The sequence below is a fragment of the Paramacrobiotus metropolitanus genome, unplaced genomic scaffold, assembly GCF_019649055.1.
Source record: "Paramacrobiotus metropolitanus isolate TYO unplaced genomic scaffold, Prichtersi_v1.0 Parri_scaffold0000050, whole genome shotgun sequence".
NCBI lineage: Eukaryota > Metazoa > Tardigrada > Eutardigrada > Parachela > Macrobiotidae > Paramacrobiotus > Paramacrobiotus metropolitanus.
Genome location: NW_026570270.1, coordinates 907,562 through 932,682, shown reverse-complemented (window position 1 = coordinate 932,682; position 25,121 = coordinate 907,562). Strand labels below are relative to the sequence as shown.

Genomic DNA, 25,121 nt, shown 5'->3' with positions numbered 1-25,121 from the left:
TGTTGCCGCATAGAATCCAGAGCGTAGAGTTACTGTAATAACTCTACGCGCTGTTACAAATTACAGAGGGAAGATAGTTATTTCTAACGTATTTATGGTAGGTGGTCGGTACAGTGTTACTTTTATAGAAAAAAAGCAAAATCACTATTATCAGAAAAATAAATTAAGGAATCGAACAAGCCTACAAAAAGGTGCGTGGTGAAAAGGTATACCGATTAATAACAATACATCATCGATTAATAGAGCATATCGTCGAAATTGAAGCGTTCCATTGGCATATATGACAGTAATGCCACTTTCGCGCGAGCGTTCAACGCGCTTGGGTTTTTGACACCGCCGCAGGGGTTTGTTACAAATTTTCCAGCGTTCCGAAAAGCCAACGCTACATTGTTATTCTAAATATACACGCCGGGTTAGACAATTATGGATATTATGCAGATTTATTTATATTTTATTGCGTCCGTTGTCTGTCAATGGATATGTGTGCAGGCGGCTGCCAATTATTATCCCGCCACGCCTCCTTCTGTCGTGGTACACGATGACACCTTCCGGCCGGATATGATACTGCGGGTGTCCGGAGTGGTGCTGGCGGTGGCCGACTGTACAAGCCGGTATTCCAGTGTGGTCAATGGAACGGCGCCCGGTCCGACGTTGCGGTTTAAGGAGGGCGATCGAGCGTGGATACGGGTGTATAATGATCATGACAATGAGAACACAACCATAGTAAGTAGCAGCCAGCAAAAACCGAAAGGCACATAATCTGTATTTGAACCTAATGTTTTAATGCACGTAATTTAACAGAAAAGTTAACTGCGGTACCGATATTAACTTATTGCATTATTTTCTCTAAAATACGGTATTATTACGTCAAGTGTGTACGTTTTGTACACATAAGCTAACAGTATTTAGCAATTAATATAATATTTTTACTGCATTTTTCATAACTTTTTAACAAACTTAGTTATATACAACAATAATACAATTACGTCTATAATTTTATATTAAAGTCTACCGGCGCAGCACTAGTATATACTGCAAGAATTAAGCGAACCGATTAAAGTGCAGCATAACGGGCAACTTAATGTATTTGATAATTGGCTTCTTGCGACGCTAAACAGAAAATGTGTCGTATTTCTTAATACATCTTATTTTGTTACAATCGGTTACAGTATATATAAAACAATTTTTAAATAAAACCAAATAGGTAAAACACGCACATCTGAGGTTTCTCCGAATTCATGATATCAGTTAATACGAGGTATATTTTACAGAGGTGTATTTATAGAGATATGTATATCACTTTTTGCAGCATTGGCATGGGTTAACCATGCGAACATCCCCGTTCTCAGACGGCACCCCCATGGCCAGTCAGTGGCCCATCCCACCCCATCACTACTTTGACTACGAATTCCAACTACAACCCGGCGATGCCGGCACCTACTTTTACCACTCCCACGTCGGCTTCCAGTCCATCACCGCCAGCGGTGTTCTGATCGTTGACGAGGCCGATGGCAAGAAACCTCCATACGACTACGACGACGAACTGATCATCCTCTTCTCGGACGTCTACTTCCAGAACGACTCCTTCATGTTGAACGATTTAACCAGCCGTCCGTTCACATGGAGCGGTGACCCGGATAACGTGGCCGTCAACGGAAAATCCCGCTCTCTTAACGCCACACAAGAGCAGCAAGGCTCTGGGTGTGAGATGGCCGTGCTGGATGTGGAGCCGAACAAAGCCTACCGGGTGCGGTTTATCGGGGGTACGGCGTTCTCTCAAGTATACGTCGCGTTTGAGGAACACGCATCGTTAGTACTGATCGAGATTGATGGGAAGTACGTTATGCCGCATGTGGTGGATCATTTAGAAGTTGTACCCGGACAACGTTACAGTGCGATTCTGTTCACGAAAACGCTACAAGAATTAACGGGAGCCGATGGAAAAATCCGGGATCGCTTCTGGGTACAACTGGAAACCCGGTCACCGGATAATGATACAACAGCGTACGCGATTTTACATTACAAGGTCAACTCCAACCCGGTGGACACGTTCACACTGCCGGCAACGAAACCGTTGACCGTCGCTAGCGAAACCTTCACCGGTGGTTGGCTAGAGGATAAAATCCAGATGTACTATCCCGATCCGGGGAACCCGTTCCCGCGGCTGGAAGAGGTCACACGGCGGATCATCGTCAACGTCCAGGAGATCGTCACCAACGGGTCCATGGGGATCGGGGCGTTTTTCGAACAGTCAGGTTCGCCATGGTTCGAAACGATAACCAACACGATGGAGCCGTATCTCGTCTCGTTGTACCGGAATAACACGGCCAACTTCCCGAACTACGAACGGGCGCTGGCCAACGGCGGTTTCGACCCGGTGACCAAGACCTTCCCGGCTAAGATGGGCGAGGTTCTGGAGATTGTCTGGTACTTGATTGGGAATAATTTCACCGGGACGGTGGAGTCGCATCCCTGGCATATGCACGGGGATCATTTTTACGACTGCGGTACCGGGAATGGGACGTACGATCCGGTGGCCAATGAGGCGCTGTTGGTGGCGCGACATGGGCGGATCACGCAACGGGATACGTCGAATTTATATCGCCCGGCACCGTCGGACCAGCAGACGCTGGGGCCGGGGGCGGTGTATAGTTGGCGGGCCATGCGCATCCGGGTGCAGAATCCCGGGGTGTGGATGATCCACTGCCACGCCCTGCAGCATATGATCATGGGCATGCAGACGGTGTGGGTGTTCGGGGATGTTAATGATGTCACACCGCTACCGAAGGATTTAGTAGACGGGTATTTTACGTTTGGTGGAGCGGCGTACGGGAATGCCAGCCGTGCGGCACGGGTGCTGCATTACTGGCATGATTAGATTTTTGTGAGTGGCTGCTTTCTCTGTGATTATGACTCTTTATGAGCAGTACCGAAGAAAACTGTTGTGTATTTACCGTGTACAGTAATGAAGGAGCAATAAGGGCAACGTGTAATCGAAGACTGTGCATTTAATTAGGTATTACAACATACCTATACTTGTAGAGATACAGTACTCCAGTTATTCTATCTTTATAGAAACCGATTCCATTCACTTTTTTGTTGCAGTAATGCAGTTAATTTGGCAAAGAAATACTTTTTAATGAACCGAAACACTTTTATACTGCCTTTCCATCGGAAGACTGTTTCCAAGGAAAAGCAAAATTTTCTGGAGTTACCCGGCGGATACATGTACTACGTAGTACAATCAAATGTTTCGATTTATTAGATGCAGACAGCGCAAAGTTCCCAACAAGCGCTGCTTGCAGTTTGAAAGTAGCGCTGGTGATTTATGTGGGATGCGTCTCTTTAATGCACACTGTTTTTGAGTTTATTAATTGAGTACATTTTTTTACCGCGGACACTTGACGAATAACTGCATACGCAGCTGAGTACGAGTACTATATTTATTGGGTATGACTTTGCGATTGGGTTCACTGAGAAGTGTTTATTACCAGAATACCAGATAGCATGTGATGCTCTCTTGGCGGCTGACGGAACGTGACAGCGATCCGGATATTACCGTGGAAGAATGAGTCCAGACGGAGACTGACTGCCGTTAGTGTCAGTGTTATACTACAGCTATGCGGACGAGACATGACAATTGCACGATTTTGTCCCTTCATTCCTAAATGCTGAGAGAATGGTTATCGGGATTCACCAGAACGATACCAGATAGCAGTGATGATCTGGCGATGAGAAATCCTATCGAACCAGCTGACGGGACGGTGGGACCACTCGATCCGGATATCCGGAAAGGTCATTCTAAGCATCGAATGATATGACATTGCGGTAAATACTTTTACGTGCACGCTGAGACGTTAAGGAAAAGCAGGCACAGGTGATCTCAGCCAAATGTCAAAACATGTTGGCAAAAGAAGACATATAAATTCCAGAAACCATAAAAATTTAATGTCCAATTAGATTGTTTGTGTAGTTCATTTGGCGTAGGGGTGCTGTGCGCTCTCCAGCACCGACACGACGTGGATCAGTGGGTGCACGGAGAGGAATAACCGGCAAGCCCGGCTCCCACTAGAGTAAGGTGCACAGCCGGCGCTTTGCTGATCTCCAGCTGCGAATTTCTACGCGTTCGTATATCGCTCTCTCTCTCTCTCTCTCTCTTTTCTTTTCGAGGATCCCAAAATCACGGCGAGCAAAACATTAACATATCATTAAGTGGGTGCATATTTGAAACAAAGCAGTCAAATGATTAGTAGTACACTTTAAGCACGTAATGTTGTTTCATTGAACCGTTATAAATTTTTTAAAGAAAACGTAATTACCGATCTGGGACCTGCACATGCATGATAGCATAGCGCCAGGTGGATCTGTAAACTGGAGCCGCTAATTGCTCAACGAATGCACAGAGAGAGACGCGGTAGTTCTTTTCCAGTTTAAAGTAAGGAACCCCTTTTTAATGTTCTTTATGCTGACGTCGTGACAGCCTGATTTATTGCCTGTCTGTACAATAGCCGCAATCCTTTCCTCATTCGTCAGTGCGATGTTTAATTTGTGCCCGGCAATCTGTGTTTCCGGTGCTGTCTGACAATTTTTTTCTGAATGAACGGGTAGGAAATTTCCCTGGTTCTTTGTTCCGGTGCCATGCATATGTTTCCTTGCATTATCTCACTTAGGTTATCATCTTGTAATCATAAACCGTAAATTTTTCGACATCAGTAAAGCAGCAAGCCTGATTTCCGGTCTTCTTATCAACCTTTGTTGTGGACGGAGAACGCAACCAGGATTCAGCGTAATTTGGGGATAAACACAGGAAGAAACTGGCGTCCAGACGGCCTTGGTACGACCGGCAGGAAAATTATTTACTGCCTCGGTACAGGAGAATGTCTGCCGGGGAACTGCTCCAAAATAATTTAATTGCGATCACGCCGTCAAATGATAAATTAATCAGACGGCATCGTATTGCAAAAACAAATTATCCCGATCCAGCGCCATATAATGTGGAACCCGGCATTCTACTTCACAGCTTTGAAAATCAGTGCCATGCGAATTCGACCGATACTTCGCATAGCGCGGTAGTTGCACCCGCTTCATCGCTTTCTACCGTTTCCAAGGGAGATCCTTAACTTGTGCTTTATCAGCCACATAGCGAATACTACACATCATGGAAATATTTAATAATACATCCGTTTATCATAATACCACGGTGACCTTTTTCATTCCGCGAACTGGCTGGAACCCTCTACTGATTCTTCAGTTATCCATAGCCGTTATATCCGTTATCTTAAACGCCATGATGCTCGTCCTGCAATTTCTCCCGCAAACCCACGTGACCTCTTTCACTATCTACCTGATTGTCATCGCCACCGGGAATATCGTCATCATGGTGGTCATGCGACCCATCGGTGTGATGAACTCCTACACCGGCATCTGGCCAGGCGGACGGCCACTGTGTGCGGCATACACTTACGCTCAGTTTGTCGTTAGTATGATCCCCGTACTGCTGCATGTCCTCATCGCCGTCAACCGTTTATGGGCGGTCACTTACCCCGTCCATTATCGTGCGCGTCATAATAAAAAAGTGGCTTTATTGTTATGCCTCGGCGTAATGGTCTACGTCCACATGGTGCACTTTCCGATTTTCTTGCTAGAATTCTACTATTTCGGTCCAGCGGGGAAGCAGACGGGCTGCCAGCCGGGGGAGGGCGGGATCATACAGTGGCGTCGCGCCGATTTTATTATCCATCGGATCGTGCCGCTTTTTACCATACTTACTATTTACATCTACGTCATTATTAAGCGCTGGTTGAACCGACGCATTATTGCACACCAACCGGAAACGCATCCCAGTGCGGATGCTGATACGCCGAACGCTGATACCGCGGGGAGAAAATCTATAAGCCGCTTGAATCGCCGACAGCAGGATGGCATGGGTATACGACGCCGGACAGTGAAGCCGTTTATCGTTTTGGCCCTGACGTTCATCAACGTTATTGTCTGCTGGGTCCCGGCAGATACCGACTGGGCGCTACTATATTTGAATATGCGACCGCCGGCCTGGGCGCACCTTAACGGGGACTTTGTACTCGTTGCAGATGGTGTTCGACCCGTTGATGTGGCTGTTCAGCGTACGATAACACCTGCTCATCAATAGCTACCCTAGCGTTAATTTCTTGTTTCGTTGTGCCGAAAAAATAACTGCATCACATCTCTACCGCTGCATCTGCTCTGCTCTGGCATATCTGCTTTAGACTAAATAATTCAATTTTTGGTACGGGCCTACAATAATCTGATTAATTGCTTCAGCTCCGTCTTTTACCCGTAGTTATTTCTACGGTTACTCGCTCTTGGTAGTTATTACAAATGTAAAATGTTTACGTCAAATAAGTACAGTACATGGCACCCGATGAAGAACAAGCAAAGGGCTTACAGAGTTGGCGTAATGCGTCAATCTTTTTCAAAAGCTTCTAGGGTAGTCTAGATTGAGCATTAATTTCACTCACAAATTTCTTTTGCCGATCGGGGACTCCGTATAACAGCCAGCGCTGCGCTTCGACGATCTCAAGAATGATCACATCAAAAATGCATGTACTCCTTAAACACATAAACACGAAAAGTGATTTGTATTAACCTTGATTAGATCGTGGACAGCGTCACAAAATTACATCGAATAAATCAAACAGGCCTGTTTGATAACTCCTAGGAGTTATCAAAATTGTACATATACTCAAACCATTTAGGAAAGCAAGAAAATAAATAATTTATTAAACATAGCTGTTCACCAGTTCGTGTTATCAATATCATGCAACGGTGCCGCTCGATTTTAACTTGCACCGAATACAAAACCTTTTCCGCCAACATATACAGCGTCTTCCCTGCCCAGGCAATATTAGCCACTGGTCCGGGGAGGAATGGAAATAGTGCCGATAAACACTCCTCCGGGGTGTATACGTACTCCATTGCTGACGGTCACGTAAATGTTGCCTTCTCATCCACTTTGACCGTATCCGGCACGCCCACATCGGTCCCCGTGGAAATGGGATCCAGCTCGGTCAGAACGGGAACACCTTTGTTGCCTTTGGACATGGCGAATACGTGCACGACAATGGGCACGGTGGCATCTGTGGAGCCGTTTCCGATTTGGAATCCTATTTGTTCATAAAACTGTCAATCGCACCTGCTAATACGGCAACGTAACGTATTGTACATACATATGATTAACGATACTACAGTCGAGATGTAACTATTGTTTACGTTATTTACCTGAATTAGCGACGTACAGTCGCGATCCGTCAAGGGAAGGCGAAAGTCCATTCGGCCGGTAATTAGGAGGGAACTCCCAAATGCGTGTGACATTCAGACTTCTTTTGTCGGCAAAATAAACAGAAGGCGGCAACGTGTTCTTTGGTCGGAAGTTTTGATAGAAACCATAAGGCGGATCGGTGAAAAGTAGCCATCGTACTGGTCGCTTAATACAACATCGTTGGGACTACTAAAATCCAGATTTGGCTGTAGTGGCTGCAAAAGCAAAATGCAAAGTGAATTAATGATATTTTTTTGGCAGCAATATTGCGAAAGCATTTCACTGACGATTTTTGTAGCCACTAGTGTTTCGATATTCAGCCTCATCAACGAACCCGATGTCGCGTTATATCCTTGCGAACAGTAGACAATCTCGTTCCGATTGATGCGTGCGCCTCCATTGGCCATCAGAATCGGGGATTGGTTATCACTGTGACCGGCATTGCGTTCGGCGTCGCCATTCAATTTAGAAATGCGAATATGTTCTTCTCCATTGCTGTTAATAAAGCGGTTGGACGAGAAATACAACTCGTTGGTGGTCTCCACAAACACCGGTCCTTCGTGAAATATCGCGTCGTTTGACTGGGATACTTGCCTAAATGTGTTCATGTCCACAATGTCCGATAAAGACACTGCCGGGTTTCCGGCATAGCTTTAATGGGGCCACTATGCGGACGGTAATGCATAAGTCGGTATAATTGCCGGGGCAGATGGATAGGAACCTACCAGAGGGACCGGTGATGGAGGTGACGGATACGGTATGGGTGGGCCCTGTGGTATCTGATAAGCTGGTAACAGAGAAATTTGATATCGTGGATAGGGTGCCGGATTTTGGTACGGGATGGGTTGCGGAACAGCATAATGCACGTCGGGAGGGGCATTATTGTAAGGATGGTAACTGTTATTGACCGGAGCTTCGTTATAAGGGTACCAGCGCCGTCTGGGTAACGGTGCATGAGGGCCGGGATAATTCTGACTGGTACCTAGTCAACAACAAATCTTGCATAATTAACATCCATCGATGCATTTCATGCGTAAGTTATAATGCTACTCGTATATTATAAATTTTGTTACTTCCAGCTGGACAACAGTACACAAACCTCCACCGCTCTTCTTATGGGATTGTTGTTTAATTATCACCTGGTTCTTTTCAATAATTAACAGTATTCTTCAGAAAAAACGGTTATATTATGATATGCATGTTTTTTTGCAATGTAAAAGCGGCTCTCTCAAATGCACAACATTTATCTAAATAATTGCCGCTCTACAATAGTGCAGACTGCTGCTGTCGTCTGCACTATTGTAAACGGCAATATCTAAATATACTGCCGATTTTCATACAAATTTCTACATACAGTAATAAAACGTTTTTCGTGGTCGTTGGTACAGACGTATGTGACGTATGTGACGCTGTTTATAGCATTCTGCTTCTTCACTACTTAAAACCTGTACAGTAATACCACTGTGAGAAGCATGTTTATTTTTGGAAAATACCTCTAAACAACTGAAACCGGGATAGATTTCAGATACGCCATTGACTTCCATAATACTTAATTAGAAATTTAATGAAGAGCAGCGTATAGTAGGTCGTAGACTGAACGTGTTATTCCCTGGATCGTGTAAACATGTTATTGCTGCTCCTGAAAACAGGAAAATGAAAAAAATGACCTTCAGTGACAGAGTATCTCATCGACATGTCTGTCTGTATGCAGCAAATCAGTATTACATCTCGCGTTAATGATTACTTTTCTATGAAAAAACCGGCATACACTGTCCAGCATCTAATTGGAAATAGCAATTAAACTGGAAATAATTAAACATCTTGTATCGGCTAGAAGGGAATTTGGTGCGATAAAAGACAGCACACCGGGAGACAAACTATGGTTTCAGTAGGAACTCGGCTTTTTTCAAAGGTCAGATTGCTATTCAGAAGGTCAGATTGGGTCAGATTGCTTTTCTAAGCGCGCAAAGGTCAGATTGCTTTTCTAAGCGCGCTCATGTGCGCTCCCAATCTGTTCCTATAGTTCTAGATTCCGAACAGTCGGAACTTTTAAAATCCAGTTATAATTTAGCATAGGTTGAAGCTATACAATTGAAAATATTTTATTGTCGGCATTTCCTCCTTCGTTTTTACACCGGCAAGAAAACGGCAGCGATGAATAACACCAGCATCATTCATCGTAATGCAACTGTATTTTTAACGCAAGCCGTTCCACAAGGCTGGTCTCCACTGGTCATCACACAGCTCGTATTAGCATGCGCGGGCGTCGGACTAAATGGCATGATGCTGATTCTGCAGTGCCTTCCGCAGACGCAGGTGACTTCGTTCACAATATACCTGATCTTCATCTCCATCGGCCATATCGTCATTCTAGTGACCATGCGCCCCATCGGCATGACGAATTCCGTGACGGGAATGTTTCCCGGTGGTCAGGCAGTGTGTGCTGTTTACGTCTACGGCGGATTTGTGGCCAGTATGGTTCCGGTACTGATGCACGTCCTGATCTCTGTCAACCGTTTATGGGCGGTCACGTATCCTGTCTCATATAGTCAGAAGCACAGGAAAAAGACGGCTATCTTGCTGTGTCTCGGTGCCGTGGCCTACGTCCACGTGATTCATTTTTCCATGTTTATGGTGGAATTCTTCTTATACACTCCAGCCGGAAAATCAGCTTGTCTGCAAGGCGGGTCGGGTGGTATTCTCGAATGGCGGCGCGCTGATTTCGTGCTTCACCGAATAATTCCGCTGCTGGTAATTCTTGGAACGTATATTTATGTGATCGTTAAGCGATGGAAAAGACGAAGTGGGCGACCAGCAGATTGAAAGATCGAATCAATCAACGGAGCATAATGCCACTTCAACGACAAAAGCGACAGCCGGAGAGAGTACTGCACAAAGGGCACGAGCGCCGGCACCACAGCATTCCGCGATGAATCGGCGACGGAGAGTGAAACCGTATTTAGTGCTGACTTTAACATCTATTACTGTTTTCGTCTGCTGGATTCCACCGGATGTCTACTGGGCGATGATTTATATGAACGCGCGACCGCCTTGGTGGGTCGCCACTTTAATTGGGACCTTGTCTTCTATCCAAATGGTTTTTGATCCGTTAATGTGGTTGTTTAGTATCCGTTAGGATTTCATGCTTGAGCGTGAAATTTGCTACATTTTCGATCGCATGAGGTTGCGCTTGGTTTTCTCGAGCCACTTGCTGTTTATGAATTTTACTAGCATAGAAGGTCGTGACCGCCCTTAGGTCGAGCGGGCGGCGGTGTTAAGCTTTTCATGTAGAAAGTAGAGGTCTTATTTTTGACGAGAGACGAGTTACGAATACGATAACGCAATATAATAAAAACGCAATAAAAATAAAATAATAACGCAATATCAACCCTACCGATCTTACTCAACGACAGAGAATGAGCTGATAATTTTAATGTGGCATAACTAAATAGAATGTGCATACGCTACGATCTACGCGAAGCGAGTATACGATTGCATTCCGAAGATATATTTTAATAGTAAACTCCGAAACTGCCATACTCAGAATTAGAATGAACTGATGCTAAAAATACTGCAACCCTCGGACTTATATAGGCGCGAAACGCATCCGGTTAGCAAAGCAAAGTATTACCTCAAGCAAAGAGAAAATGCCAGAACGTACAAATTAATATAGCCGTAAAGTACAGGCACCTCAGTACAGATATTATAGAAGTACGTACATTGCTGCTACCGTACAACATATTCCGTCATGTTAGAAAGGTAGAAACTTGCAATATCAAAGCTGCATATTCGTAACTTAAATCGTATGTGTTTGGCATTTTAATACGTTAAGTTATATATTTTTTTCAGCTTTAAATTTTTGCCTTTCTGAATAAGCAGTTAAGCTGGAAACGGGTATTGTCACCCCTTTCACCCCCTTCGGCCACTGTCGCTCCGTTTTTAAAAACTTAGGGCACTACCCTAAGCTACTGTCACCTTTGTGATCATAGCAATTCTTCGGCCACTTCCTCTTGATCAGTTGACCATTTAGGCCAAAGTAACATTGACGGAAAAGAAAAAAAAAGGCCGGTATGAATTTAAATGTAGCTCACAAAAGTTGCACTTGCAACAAAACTATTGAATCAGGAAGGTTTTTCAGGCGTCGACCCAAAAAAGCATTTGTAAAGCTATTCTTGTGCCCTTTGCAAAATATACTTACTTGTGTGCAATCCATTTATTCCGTTTACTGGGTAAACACCTTTGTTAGAATTCAGCAATTAGATTGTGTTCGCAATCACAAAAATGCTTACGATGTACGGTATGATTTACGATAGGCTCTTGCACGTCTTCATGGCGTACCCTTATCGGACCGTCTGACGATACGACTGACGATAGAAAGCATAGAGATCGTCAAGCTTACCCTACAGCTCTGCGAAATAGCAACCGCTCTCGTGGCGAATGCATCGATTAGAACGGCAGCAGTTACCAAATCACGAAACTTTTGAGGTATCAGAATAAGTTCGAATGGTTGTTGATTAGCAAGCGAAGTAAATCAGAATAAGTTTTTTGATACCAAGTGAGGAGAGTTTGTCCTAAAACAAACGGTTTTGCAACTATTTGAATTTAACATGCAAAGCTTACGGCGTCGTTGAAGTACTCAGTGCGAACTCTTTACTCAAACTCCGTAGACGCCTGTTTTAACTCAAATGTTCATAACAACGCTCATTGGCGCTCAAATCTAGCAGCTTTGTTGTCAAAAAATAATTTATAATTTTAATTTTCATCGGCTTCACAGCTAAAACCAATTTCGCACAAACAAAAGCGCCAAGGCTGATTGAAACATTTCACGTTTCATTTCGGAGGCAACCCTCGACCATATAGCGTTTATCGTTTGTCGGTTGTGATGAGAGCGAACACAATAAATCACCGGCGATATGATTACGGTGCGCCGTTCGCTCGTGTCGTACACCGGACCATCTGTCGTTGGTGTGTCGCGAACACAATCTCCTACATCAAGTTAACCGACTGCTCACCCCAAAGCAGCAACATGAGACAAATTATTATACATGGCTGAGTTACAATTTGTGGTCTGAAGAATGGTATCTTAAGTTCTGTTTTTCAAAATCCACCCAGTTTATCAAACAACAGATAAAACGTTCAACATTTCTATTAGCCGTCCGGCATGTTGTTTATTCTGTGAGGATTATTGCCTGGAATCACTCGTGCAGTTTACCCTCTGAACCAAAAAATCTGTTTCATAATTTTAGTACAATAGCAGCCAGAGGTGATCAAGTTGTAAAGCAGTAAATAAAGTAAGCAGAATACAATAAAGTATGTAGTATACATTCAGTGGAATAAACAAAAGCGATGAAAACAAGTCTTTGCAGGAAACGTTTCGAAACAAACCTTTTCGTCCAAGCCAGACATTCAAGAAAACATTGGATGACAAAATTAAACAGGTCATTTGATTTTTAAACTGAAATTAGCAGCTAGTTGAATCTCCGCAACAAACAAATTACAAAGTTTACTTTTACTTTCTACTAATATTAACATAAACGAAGTGTGCAACTTTGATACGCAAACGAGCAAAGTGCAATTAAACGTGTCTATTGTTAAATTGTTTTCTTAGTTTTTTTAAAATTAAATTTAATCATTTTGAATATGTTCTGTAACACCCATCAAGAAAAGATGCATACTTTAACTCTGTACTGGTCGACTGAATCTGTCTTGTCCTTCTGATACTTTCGTTTAAGTGGGGTATATTTATCGAAAAGAGTTCCTGGGATAAGTGGGTATGCAAATCAACAAGGCCTAACTGATTTCAGTTCTAAAACACCTGCAATTTCACTTCAAATAAAGGATGTAAAGTACAGTGAATTTAATTACTACATAAGCAGTAGAATATAACGCAGATTTGAACATCGGGCAACTGAATTGCGCAAATTATTTCTTCGTTTGTTGCCGCTGTGATAGAAAGCAAACTCACTCACGAAACGGGAGCGTTAGACAAAATCCGCTTATAATTTAACTAACCTTTTAAACCACTGAACAGTGGCTCTACATAAAGTCTGCTTTAAATCAAGCTTAAACTCGATATGTAGAACGCTAGCGTGAAAGTTAAAGTTGTAGCGAAAACTGTGTTTGCGTTCGAGCAAAAATATTCCACCGAAACGTATCAATAAAATTTCTTACTGTAATTAGAGAATCTGCGGCCGTGGGGTACATATAAGCCTAAGGCTATGACACAGGAGCTTATTTTGGGAAGGGCGCAATCTCGGAAGGTGTCATTGTTTCTTGAACGATATGTTTTGGGAAAGACACCGTAGTTTATAAGACTGCGCATTCTGTTCTAGCAAACGCGAACATAATAGTTGCCGGAACCTGCAACCGCTTAATCGTGCCAGCAATATTGTCAGCATATATTTAGTTACGTAGAAATTCTGCAAAAGAATGTTCATTGTTTGCTCACAACTGCAACAACTTTTGTGAGGCAATTTGCAGCATTCTTATCATCCTGCAAGGTTTTATATTTATAAAGGTCTCCCTAGGGCGTAATTTCGAGAGGAGGTGTTATTATTCAAACAGGCTAGGTGAGGTGCGCTTGATGCAGTGGGGCTCTTATTTCCGGGAGCCAAAAATGCCATAATTAATGTATTTATATGGAAGGTTTTCTTCTTGTAATGTTTTAACCATCTATTTTACAGTTATAAGTTTATTGAAGGGTATCAGGTACTTTACACGCTATCCACCAACCAGTGAAAGCAAAATGTTGCGCAAGAAATATGCTTTCCGTAAGCGTTCTATGACCTGTCATTGTAACCGTAAATTTTGACGAGAGAAAACGTTACGCTTACGGTAATTTGCTTAGCACAGCGGTAAAACATTACATAACAGTATCGTATCCTTTTATGGTTTCTTGAGCCCATTGCGTTAGCAAGCATTCGGAAACGTTAAAGAATAATGTCCCAGCAGCAACCGGTTCAATGTGCTGTAATTTGCTACTATAGCGGTGATCTGGTACGGGAACTGCAGTTTTTTATGGGATAAGTCTGCAGATTTTGGCAGAAACGATATGTGGGTAGGCGTTAGTGCGAATCCCTTACGGTAACCTTAGACTTCCATGGTAGCGGTGACTGAGACCGTGGTTCATTATGCTGAGGAAGCCCGTAACAGTTACCATCGCTCGTTACAGCAACTAAAGCCAGTTTCGAAAATAACAAAATCAATCTACCGCACTGCAGATCGGTGCGATAGCTGTTATTCCACGGTAATTTCGAATTATTACGTTAAAGTACGCAAATTTTGAGTTTGATTTTGTCCAGTTTTGCCCCAGTTATATGCGTGTTATCTTACTGTGTGCGTGAGGCGACTTTGTACCGTTGCCGAAGGCATTAAATTCATTATTATCAAACAACAAACGTCCCTGTAACGCAAATCCGTAACCTTAGTCAAGGCTAAACTTATTAGTGGTGGCCCATTACAACGAACCGCTGTGTTAACTACAACCGATTAAAGTAACGTCAGCCAGCTGCATTTGCGATAACCTCTTGCAGTTCGGGTGAGTCGAAGTAAAGCAGTTACGATTTTGCTTTCATTGTTATAGCTAACAGTCACAATAACGCAAACTTAAGCCAGTTAAGGCAAGAAGCAGTGAAACACGGATAAATGCAATAAATGCAATAACTGCAGCTTTGTACGCTCACGTTATCTGTTGAGGTAACGTGATATCCCTCATGGTAAATAAATTGTAGCTTAAAGTTGGAGCATCGCCATCGTGTCACAGTACCCGCGGCTCGTTACGACAACATTGCGTTACGCCTTAACGTGATATTATGGTCTGTAGTCGCCTGCATTAAGAGAAACGTCATGTTAAACGTTATCTCATAATATGCTAAAAGTAGCCCATCTTATTCAGAAATGACGCTGATTACTGCAACACTAACGTGCACACCAAAATCAAGAGGTATAGTTTGCTGTGTCAGCACATAAGATTGAGAAATTTAAGCTCCGTAGAATCGCGGTTGTGTGGTTTCAGGAACTGTAAAGTCGCTAAAGGTCACTCGGCGACCCAAAGGTCAGGGTCGCCGTGTCTTAGAACCGCAGTTTCGGGGTGTCGGGAACTTAAAGGTCACAAAGGTTATCAAAGGTCACACGGCGACCCAAAGGTCAGGGTCGCCGTGTCTTAGAACCGCAGTTTCGGGGTGTGAACCTGAAGGAACCTGAAGGTCAAGCTCGCCGTGTCTTAAAACCTCAAAGTGCTTATATTGAAAAAAACGCGGGCTCGCTTCGCTCGCCCGCTCGATTATTGTCACCGCTGCCGCGCTTTTATGTAACGAAATAAATCTGATATTGAATGTGTATGTGCTTAACTATGCAATCAAGCTGCGGCTTTTGAGCAGTTCTCTAATTGTTCTCTTTTGAGCAGTTCTCTCACTGATCTTTGATAGTAATTTACATGCGCAATTATTTTCATTTATGCAAAGGTCATTTCACTCCAGTAGCTCATTTACTTTATATATCCTTCGGTATGATAGCCGTAATCACCACTAAAACACCTAATTTTTCGGTAATTTTAATGCTAAACACGATAAAAAATTAAACATCGTTAATTAGCGATTTTCAACAGCGCATGTGTTTGAACTTGGCACGATAACGAAACACGGTTGCTCGAGATCACTCTACTACAGTACAACAGCAGGTACAGATAACACCGCTAAATAGTTTCGGAACTTTATCACATGCTTTGACACAACATTAATTTTGTTCTTGAGAATAATTATTTTGTATTACCCGTAAACAAATATGTTCGCAGTAAAATTTTGCTTAGACTGCGTTTAATTTCCGGTGGGCATGTGATACTGCGTGCGACCTAAGTAACAATAATCCTGTTTTGCAGAATTGAATCTTGTCATGCAGTTGGAATTCAACATGCCCTTTCAAGGAAATTGAAAATTGCCACTAATTTGCGTCAGTAATTTGGTTCTGACGAGACGTAATTCATAAAGTACAAGGTCATAATGTTCACTCTGGCGTTTTATCTGTGCATTATCCGCTAAAACGTATTGCTTATTACTTATTAGTATTTGTTACAGTAAGCCGCATTGCAGATCTTTCATCAGGAGGCAAATGCTGATCACGGAAATCTGCAGCATAGTACTCTCTACATATTATAACTCGAAAGTCTCGATTCACATAAAAATATTGCTGTCACATGGCACCAACTTGGTTTATTGTTGATTGCAGCAAAATAACCTTGCTTTGGATTTGATCTGTTGTTGTTCTTAAATCGTCGTCGCTAAACTAGCAGATGTTTATATGTAAGCTCTCGTAAGCTGGGATAAATTAAATAGTCATATTCATTGAAACATTGTTGCATTATTTCGGACCAGGAGCGCGACAAACATGAACGCCCTGGCGTTCAACAACACCACAATAAAATATCTTACTAACACTACGCTGCCCATTGTAACGCCATACGGCTGGACGCCTCTGTTAATCGCCCAACTATGTTTATCCTGTATATCCGTTGTACTGAACGTTACGATACTACTGCTTCAGTGGCTACCACAAACCAAGGTCACTGCCTTCACCATCTATTTAATCTGCATCTCCATCGGCAACATTGTCGTTCTGCTCCCTACGCGCACCATTGGTTTTCTCAATTTCGTCACCGGCCGCTTTCCCGGCGGTCAAGCCGTATGTGCGTTCTACGTGTATTCCCAGATGGTGGTCAGCATGATTCCCGTGCTAGTACACGTTCTGATCGCTGTTAACCGTTTATGGGCGGTCACGCATCCCGTGTCGTATCGGCAGCGTCATAATAAAAACGTCGCTGTTTTGCTCTGTATCGCCGTGATGGCCTACGTGCACATCCTGATCTTTCCCGTGATGCTGGTGGAATTTTACCATGCTCCGGCTAAAGATTACACCACTTGCCAGCCGGGAGCGGGAGCCATCGTGGCATGGCGGCTGGTGGATTTTATTCTGCACCGGATGATCCCACTTTTAACTATTCTGGTGATTTACGTCTACGTCATGCTGAAACGATGGAGGAAAGGTCGTGTAGGTGAACAGGGAGACGCACGCCAGTCAACGGATCCCAATGATAACTCTAGTAAGCCGATGGTTGCTGACAAAAATGCCGGAGACTACGCGCCAACCACTGGATACCGGTCCGGAATCAAGCGACGCAAAGTTAAACCGTTTGTCGTGTTAACCTTGACCTCGATTAATGTTCTAATCTGCTGGGTACCCGCTGATGTGCACTGGGCGTTAGTTTATGTGAACATGCCACCGCCCGGATGGGTGCACAATGTGACGTCGTTTTTATATTCCGTGCAAATCGTATTCGATCCGTTAATGTGGCTTTTTAGCATGAGATAATGCGAGAGAATGCAGTAATATCGCTGCAATGTTGAAATCGCTTGATCGTGCTTTTCTTTGCCTATGGCACGTACACATAAATGGTTGCAAGGCTTTGGGTTGGTAGTTTCGTAAAACGGTGGATAAATCATACCGAAATTAACATTATTTTATTAGTTGACCTGAGGGCTCTACTTTTACATAATGGGTTAGAAATTGTATTGTGCTTCAACATTCTTAGCTAATTTTACTGTTCTGAACAGAAGGGAACCCGCTATTTTAAGCGTTTACTTAATTATCTTCGAACTTTAGAGGTACAGGAGAATTGCGCAGGTCGTATGCCTGTTCGTACTGCCTCGTGACGTCGTCCGTGATAACACTGCAGGTTGAATTACATCGCGTAATTAGTTCCATGAAAGATGTCCCAGATTTGTGTATACCTTGTCATATAAAACCTTTCATTTAACCAACCATTCCAGTAAGATATTCAATACTCACGTTTGAAATTACCAGTAATGCACTGATTATTGTACATACATATCTGCCTTAATGTACAGTACATACTATATATGCCTTAATTTGCGCTTTTAGTTAGTATAAGAAATAACATTCTTCCCGACAGCGCAAAGAACGGAAGGGTTCGATAAAGCAGCTCAGTGAACAAATATCATCGCTATATTGTACTGTAAGCTTTTTGCTTGAAAATTAATAAAAGCAAAAGCACACCGTCATCACAATACGTCATCTCGGGCTGATTCTACAGAACCACACTGCATACGCTACCTAAATTTTTCAACGATTAATGAGGTTTATTTAACGGTCGCAATGAACCTATCTATTTTTACCCGCACCATAAACTGCAGAATTCAAGTGTTTCAATCGGCGCGCGACAAGAGGTTACGAAAACACTGGTGAGAAATTTAAAGGAACGCATCATTAAATAGAATTAGCCGAGCTAATTCCGGTTAAGACAGCGGAGAAGGACGAAAGGCGGATCGGGGAGATGCGGTTGGGCGCCGGTGGGGCGCTTGGGCAGTGGTCAGCTGTAGCACTGTATGTCATGGATAGTATCACGGAAAGTTTGTGTACGTTGTTGTGCGATTGATGTAGCTGAGCGCAGAGTCTGAAAGTTAGTTCTGTGGCTGCTTGAATTGTGTTTGGGAATTTCTTGGGAAGAATGCTATGGTATAAGCTGTGCCGTGGTTGTAAGCTTAGGGCATTATATTACCGGCTTCGTGATGACCTTTATCGTGCTGCTTGTGTTTCCTATGATCAGTTTCTCGAGTTTCCAATCTATGTTATCGTAATTGACGATTTATGAATTTTCGCTGATTCGTTTTTGGTTAATTTTGTTGCAATGTCGCGTCGTTTGAGATCGCAAATCGCTTCTGTGTCTTCTCTGCCGGAAGTGTCCGCGAAAGGTACGTCTTCAGCGCTGTCTGATGAGTCGGATGAATCTACAGGGACACTTTATCGTATTGCCGGTAAGAGTGAAAAGTCAGTTTCACCTCCCAGGAAAAAGTCACGCTCCCGTATATCGCCTTCCGTGGAGTCTCTGCTTCAAAGACAAAACGAATTGCAAGCTCAGATCGACATGTTGACATCTGCCCGGCATCACCGCCCGCCTCAGTCTGATGTGTCGCCGGATGTTGGTCAGCGTGACAGCATTTTAATCAGTGATTGCTCGTCGCCTGTTGTTTTACCGAAGCTTCCAGTAAGTGCGCGCCTTGGTCCATTCTTGAATTTGCCGGCAGTGGATCCGTCCATTGAAGCTGATCTGCGCAGTAATGAACGATACGTTGATTTTGCTGAACTGCTCGCCGCCACAGACTTCCAGTATTATTCTGTTCGGGATAAAAAGTCCGTAAGCCGCCACCGATTGAATCATTTGCGCAGTGGGTGAGCGCATACTCCGTGTTTATGGCTCATCGTACGCATTATTATCCTGATATGCGGCTTCCGCTGATTAAGTACTTGAGTGTAATGGCAAGTTTTGCGGCCAGTGGTTACTCTGTTAACCAGTGGTTGGGGTACGACCATCGATTCCGCATGTTTGCTCGTACGCAGCCGTTTAACGTGGCTATATGGGAGACATCCGATCAAGAAATCTTTCGGCAGTCTTTCCAGATGCAACGTTTACCGGAAATACAGCAGACGCAACGCCTACCGGAACCGCAGCGCGGTGCTTGTAATAACTGCGGCCGTATTGGTCATTTTGCTCGTGAGTGTTGGATGCGGCCGGCTGTGGGTGTTGCCAGTACTAGCCGGAGCAACACACAGCTTTTTCGTGACCGGCCGGCAGCGGCCGGCGGGGATCGAAAAAACGGTTCCGGTAGTGTGGGAAAAGTCATTTGTCAGGAGTTCAACGATGGAATCTGTTCAACACCATGCCGAAAGAAACTTCGTCATTTCTGCTCCCATTGCGGCCGTGGAGGACACGGTTTCTATTCCTGTTATGAAGTTCTTGATGCCAACAAAACCGGCAACTCCGCTTCGTCGTGAGAAGTTTGTCCAGTTATTGGCAGACCACCCAGATCGGTTGTTTGTTGCGCAGATATCTGATATCTTATTAAATGGAGCGGATATTGGTTATACCGGTCCCGCGTATCTTGGTCAGTGCCTAATATGAAATCGGCAGTTTTGCATCATGATATTTTGTTACAGTCTGTGCAGAAGGAAGTGTCATTAGGCCACTCAGTTGGTCCGTTTGACAAGCCGCCGCTAATTAATTTTGTCTGCAATTCTCTGGGCGTTATTCCTAAAGCGTCAGGTGGACATCGAATCATTAATAATCTGTCAGCTCCGTCTGGCACATCTGTTAATGACTGCATTGACCGTCACACGTATACTGTTTCTTATTGTACGGTTGATGATGCTATCCGCTACCTAAAGACAGCTGGTAAAGGCGCCATTATGGTTAAATTAGATATAAAACATGCGTTTAGACTGGTGCCAGTTCGGCGTGAAGATTGGCATCTCCTCGGTTATCGTGTGGGAAATGGATACTATTTTGATATTGTATTACCGTTCGGCTCGCGTTCTTCCCCTTATTTGTTCTGTTTATTTTCCGATGCAATCCACTGGATCTTATCGAATATCACCCATCACGAGTGGATTTTACTCTTATGTGGATGATTTTCTTTTGATTGGCATGGCTGCATCGGCACAGTGTCGGGTTATACTTGACAGTTTTATTGATTTATGTGGCGCCCTTGGTGTTCCTTTGGCAGTAGAAAAGACGGAAGGTCCGGCAACTGCCTTGACCTTTCTGGGTATTGTGCTCGATTCAGTTGCCGGTACGATCTCTTTGCCGTCTAAAAAGTTGGCTGAGCTTATTTTATTACTTAACCAGTGGGCGGATCGTATTACGTGTTCCAAAACCGAGCTACAAAGCATCATTGGCAAATTGCAGTTTGCTGCCAAATGTGTGCCGGTTGGCCGGTTGTTTTTGCGTCGTATGATTAATTTGCTGCATAATCAGCTGGATACAGTCCTGCTGGATGCCGCTTTCCATGCGGATATACAGTGGTGGCGCGATTTCTTGCCGACATGGAACGGCACTAATTCGTTCATAGATGTGGATTGGTCAAATGCGGATGTGTTGCAGTTATACACTGACGCATCGTTATCGTTTGGTATCGGTGGTTATTTTGCCGGTCGTTGGTTTTCTGTTAAATGGCCAGCTGGCGTGGTTATGGCGGAGTATGGTATCGCACTTTGTGAAGTAATTCCTGTGTACATTGCCTGTCTGCTATGGGGAACGTTACTGGCCGGCAAGAAAGTTCAGTTACATTCTGATAATCTCGCTGTTGTGCAGGCATGGTCTAAGTTTTGCTCTGCTAATTTGCAAGTAAACAGTGTTATGCGGAAAATATTTTTCTGTGCAGCTCAACATAACTTTAATTTACGTCTTCTTCACATATCTGGTTTGTCGAATCATGTTGCCGATGCTTTATCACGCGGTCAGCTAGTTAAATTTCGTCAGCTTTGTCCTAATGCTAATGCTAACCCTGAGTTCGTACCGGATGTGTTGAATGAGTTATTGATTGAATAGCATGGATTCTACTATTAAATTGTTATTAAAAAATCATATTGCATCCTCTTCTCGGTCCGTTTACAGTATTGGCTTTACCACTTATCGCAACTTTTGCCAGCAACGCAAATATCAGCTTAGCTGCACATCTTTGTTGCGTTTCATTGCATATTTGTTCGAGTCTAATAAATCTTATGCCACGCTTCGTGTATATGTATCTGGTATTTCTAACTGGCTGTGTGAGCATGGAAGTCTTGATTTCACAAACTCGCTTGTTATTACTCGCGCGGTTAAAGGCTATGCGCGGCTCCGTCCGCCTCGGTGCGATAAAAGATTACCGGTATCATTGGATGTCATGAGATTAATTAAGCGCGGTCTTAATGATTCTCAGTGGACACTTTACGATAAGTCGTTATTTTGGGCAGCTTGTAATGCTGCATACTGGCTTCCTTCGTCCGTGTGAGTTTACGTCGTCGCACAAACGCTCTTTCCAAGCTTATTCTACCTTGTTGCTGTCTGATGTAACCTTTCAGAAATCTGCAGTTTTACTTTCTATTAAGCGATCTAAAAGTGACCAGTTTGCTCAAGGTTCGGTCGTTTCTCTGTCTGCTGATCTGTGTGCCCCTTTCGGTCTATCTAAATATCACATATTGCGTAACGATTTGATTATCCTAATAGTTATCCCATTTACTTTTCGGGATGGCATTTCTCTCTCGCTCTCGCTTCGCCGGCATGTTGAAGGCGCTTGTGCACGGTATTCCTACACTTGGCTGTATTACACCGCACAGCTTCCGTATCGGAGCTGCGACTACTGCTGCCAACTGTCACCAGTCGGATATCTGTATTAAGCGTTCCGGTCGGTGGAAGAGCGATGCGTATCAAGGTTATATCCGCTCCACCAAGCCTCTTGACGGTTTGCGGCCCTATGTTTGACGCATTTGGGGGTTTTGGGGGGTTGTTTTGGAAGTGTGTAATGGATCCGCTGTGTCGGTTACCTTTTGTGGAGATGACCTATTGGATCCGCTGCGTCGGTTACATAGGACATCGATACTATGTATTAACCCCCAAACTACTAAAGTCATCATTGCTGAGGAGTTCATGAGCCTGTCTTAAATAGAATTAGCCGAGCTAATTCCGGTTAAGACAGCGGAGAAGAACGAAAGGCGGATCGGAGATGCGGTTGGGCGCCGGTGGGCGCTTGGGCAGTGGTCAGCTGTAGCACTGTATGTCATGGATAGTATCACGGAAAGTTTGTGTACGTTGTTGTGCGATTGATGTAGCTGAGCGCAGAGTCTGAAAGTTAGTTCTGTGGCTGCTTGAATTGTGTTTGGGAATTTTTCAACGATTAATGAGGTTTATTTAACGGTCGCAATGAACCTATCTATTTTTACCCAACCATAAACTGCACCCTTTTCCAGAGATGTCAAGTGTTTCAATCGGCGCGCGACAAGAGGTTACGAAAACACTGGTGAGAAATTTAAAGGAACGCATCATTAAATATCTGTGATCCATGTAACTGAAACGTGCTCATATGAGTTACTGAAAAGGTTTTCCGTTCAATAGTAGAAACAAGTCATTCTTATAATTTTAATAATCAACAAATGCACAAGTTATGAAAACTGCAGATGGCGTTCCTTGGTTATTTCAGACTAATCATCCACATCAGAGGATCAAAAATCATTTGCAGACTGTATAAAGTACTGACAATTGTGTATGCCCAGGCGGGCAAGCGGAATCCCAGGTACAGCATCGCCCAGTATACATCCGCCGGAATCCAGCACAGCAGCACGGAAATCGAGGTCATCGTTAAGACGACAAACGGCTTAACTGCCCGCTTATTCCCACGGGAATTCTTCCCTTTAAGCTTCTTCGCGCCGGCTCTTTCATCATCGTCTTCAACAATATCAGCCTTCGTAAACGCAGTGCCATTCTGCGTGGAAGCCACACTCATTTCGTGGTGATCAATAGTGCGCTTCTTTTTCCATTTCTTGACAATAATGTAGATGTAGATCCCGATGACCAGAATCAGCGGTATGAAGCGATGCAGAACAATATCGGCGTTGCGCCAGGCATCCACGCTGCCCCGGTCAACTGACAACCTTTCTTGATTGGACTGATAATGTAGTATTCCACCATGAACATGGGAAACTGCACCAAGTGGACGTACAGGAACACGCTGGCGCAGAGCAGAATGGACATCTTTTATGATGACGATGCCGGTAAGATACCGGGTAGCGGATCGCCCAAAAGCGGTTGATGGAGATGAGCGTGCACCAGTACCGGGACTTGACAGATGATAAACTGCACGTACATGTAGAACATACATAATGCGTAACCACCGGGGAACACTCCTGCCGAGGTCATAATCCCGATTGGTCGGACGATGCCTAAATAATAATTGCCGAGGATCGGTCGGACGATGCCTAAATAACCGAGATTCCGATGCATATGGCAATCAGGTACACGGTGGATGTGATACGGGTTTGCGGGAGGAACTGCAGCAGGAGCATTACGGAGTTTAGTGAGAAGGAGATACCAGCAATGAGGGCCATCATGATCAGGACGGGAGTCCAGCCCGGTGGTGAGGATGCGGGCTGGGTGGTGTTGAAGATAATTGTGGTGTTGTATGAAGAATTCATTTTTCAATGATCCGTTCACCATGGAAAAGTTGGAGAACTCGCATCAAAGGTCAACGTCCATGTAGACGGTTTTACGAGAATGTATTTGCAAAAGGAATACCTGACCTTCACATGTCCTGCAGCAGGCCGTTAAATACTTTTGGCATGTTCCAAAATCCGGTGACATTTAGTCGTAGGAAATCAGGAAATTGATGCCAGCATTCCACCACATCCATCACATGGTCGTCGTCTTATATTCCGCTGATGCAATGATGAGCTGATCAAATTAGCCTCGTTTTACGGATTTCAACGCTGTTAATCGGGATTTATACGTTAATAAGCTTGATTACACAAGTGCTTACGCCACTGTCACTTTTCCAGAAAGCGATAAAGGTGCACGATAGTTGTTACAAGAGTAGTGAAGGCGAGGGATCGGATGTATGGAATAGGTACGTGGTCCGCGAAAGCAGTAATGCCAGCCACTTTTAAAGTGCCTGAAATAGCAACAACGTCAGGATGACCTTTAACCACTACACTTTTACATGTCATAGTTGTAATTAACTTGCAAAATCTCAGATGTCGCGTATACTGGTTTCGTAACGCTGAATGCTGAGCTTTCGAATGTGCCGGAGCACGTATACAGGGCAGCTTTTAAAAGAAGCACGGTTTACCTTCTTTCGGATTAGCCTGCTTAGGTCATAACCGGTAACTGCAAGTCTGTAACTGAAAGAGCAAATTAATGTAGGCAGAACACCACATAAACTGAACTCTTGTGGGAGGGACGTGCTTAACGAAGAACGGGAGAAGGCGGGACATGTATTTCACTTATAGT

General features: G+C 43.9%; 2 protein-coding genes across 2 annotated transcripts; both read left to right on the top strand.

Annotated features, from left to right (window-relative positions):
• The first annotated feature begins 414 nt into the window (after window positions 1-414).
• On the top strand, window positions 415-2,878 carry LOC129592127 (uncharacterized). The gene is made up of 2 exons (XM_055488092.1): window positions 415-723; window positions 1,310-2,878. Exons 1-2 carry the CDS (start codon window positions 424-426, stop codon window positions 2,876-2,878), a joined length of 1,869 nt encoding a protein of 622 aa, XP_055344067.1. The 5' UTR covers window positions 415-423.
• Window positions 2,879-5,290: 2,412 nt separating this feature from the next.
• LOC129592126 (cysteinyl leukotriene receptor 1-like) lies at window positions 5,291-6,148 on the top strand. Its single transcript, XM_055488091.1, has one exon. The coding sequence runs from the start codon at window positions 5,291-5,293 to the stop codon at window positions 6,146-6,148; it is 858 nt and encodes a 285-aa protein (XP_055344066.1).
• The last annotated feature ends 18,973 nt before the right edge of the window (window positions 6,149-25,121 follow it).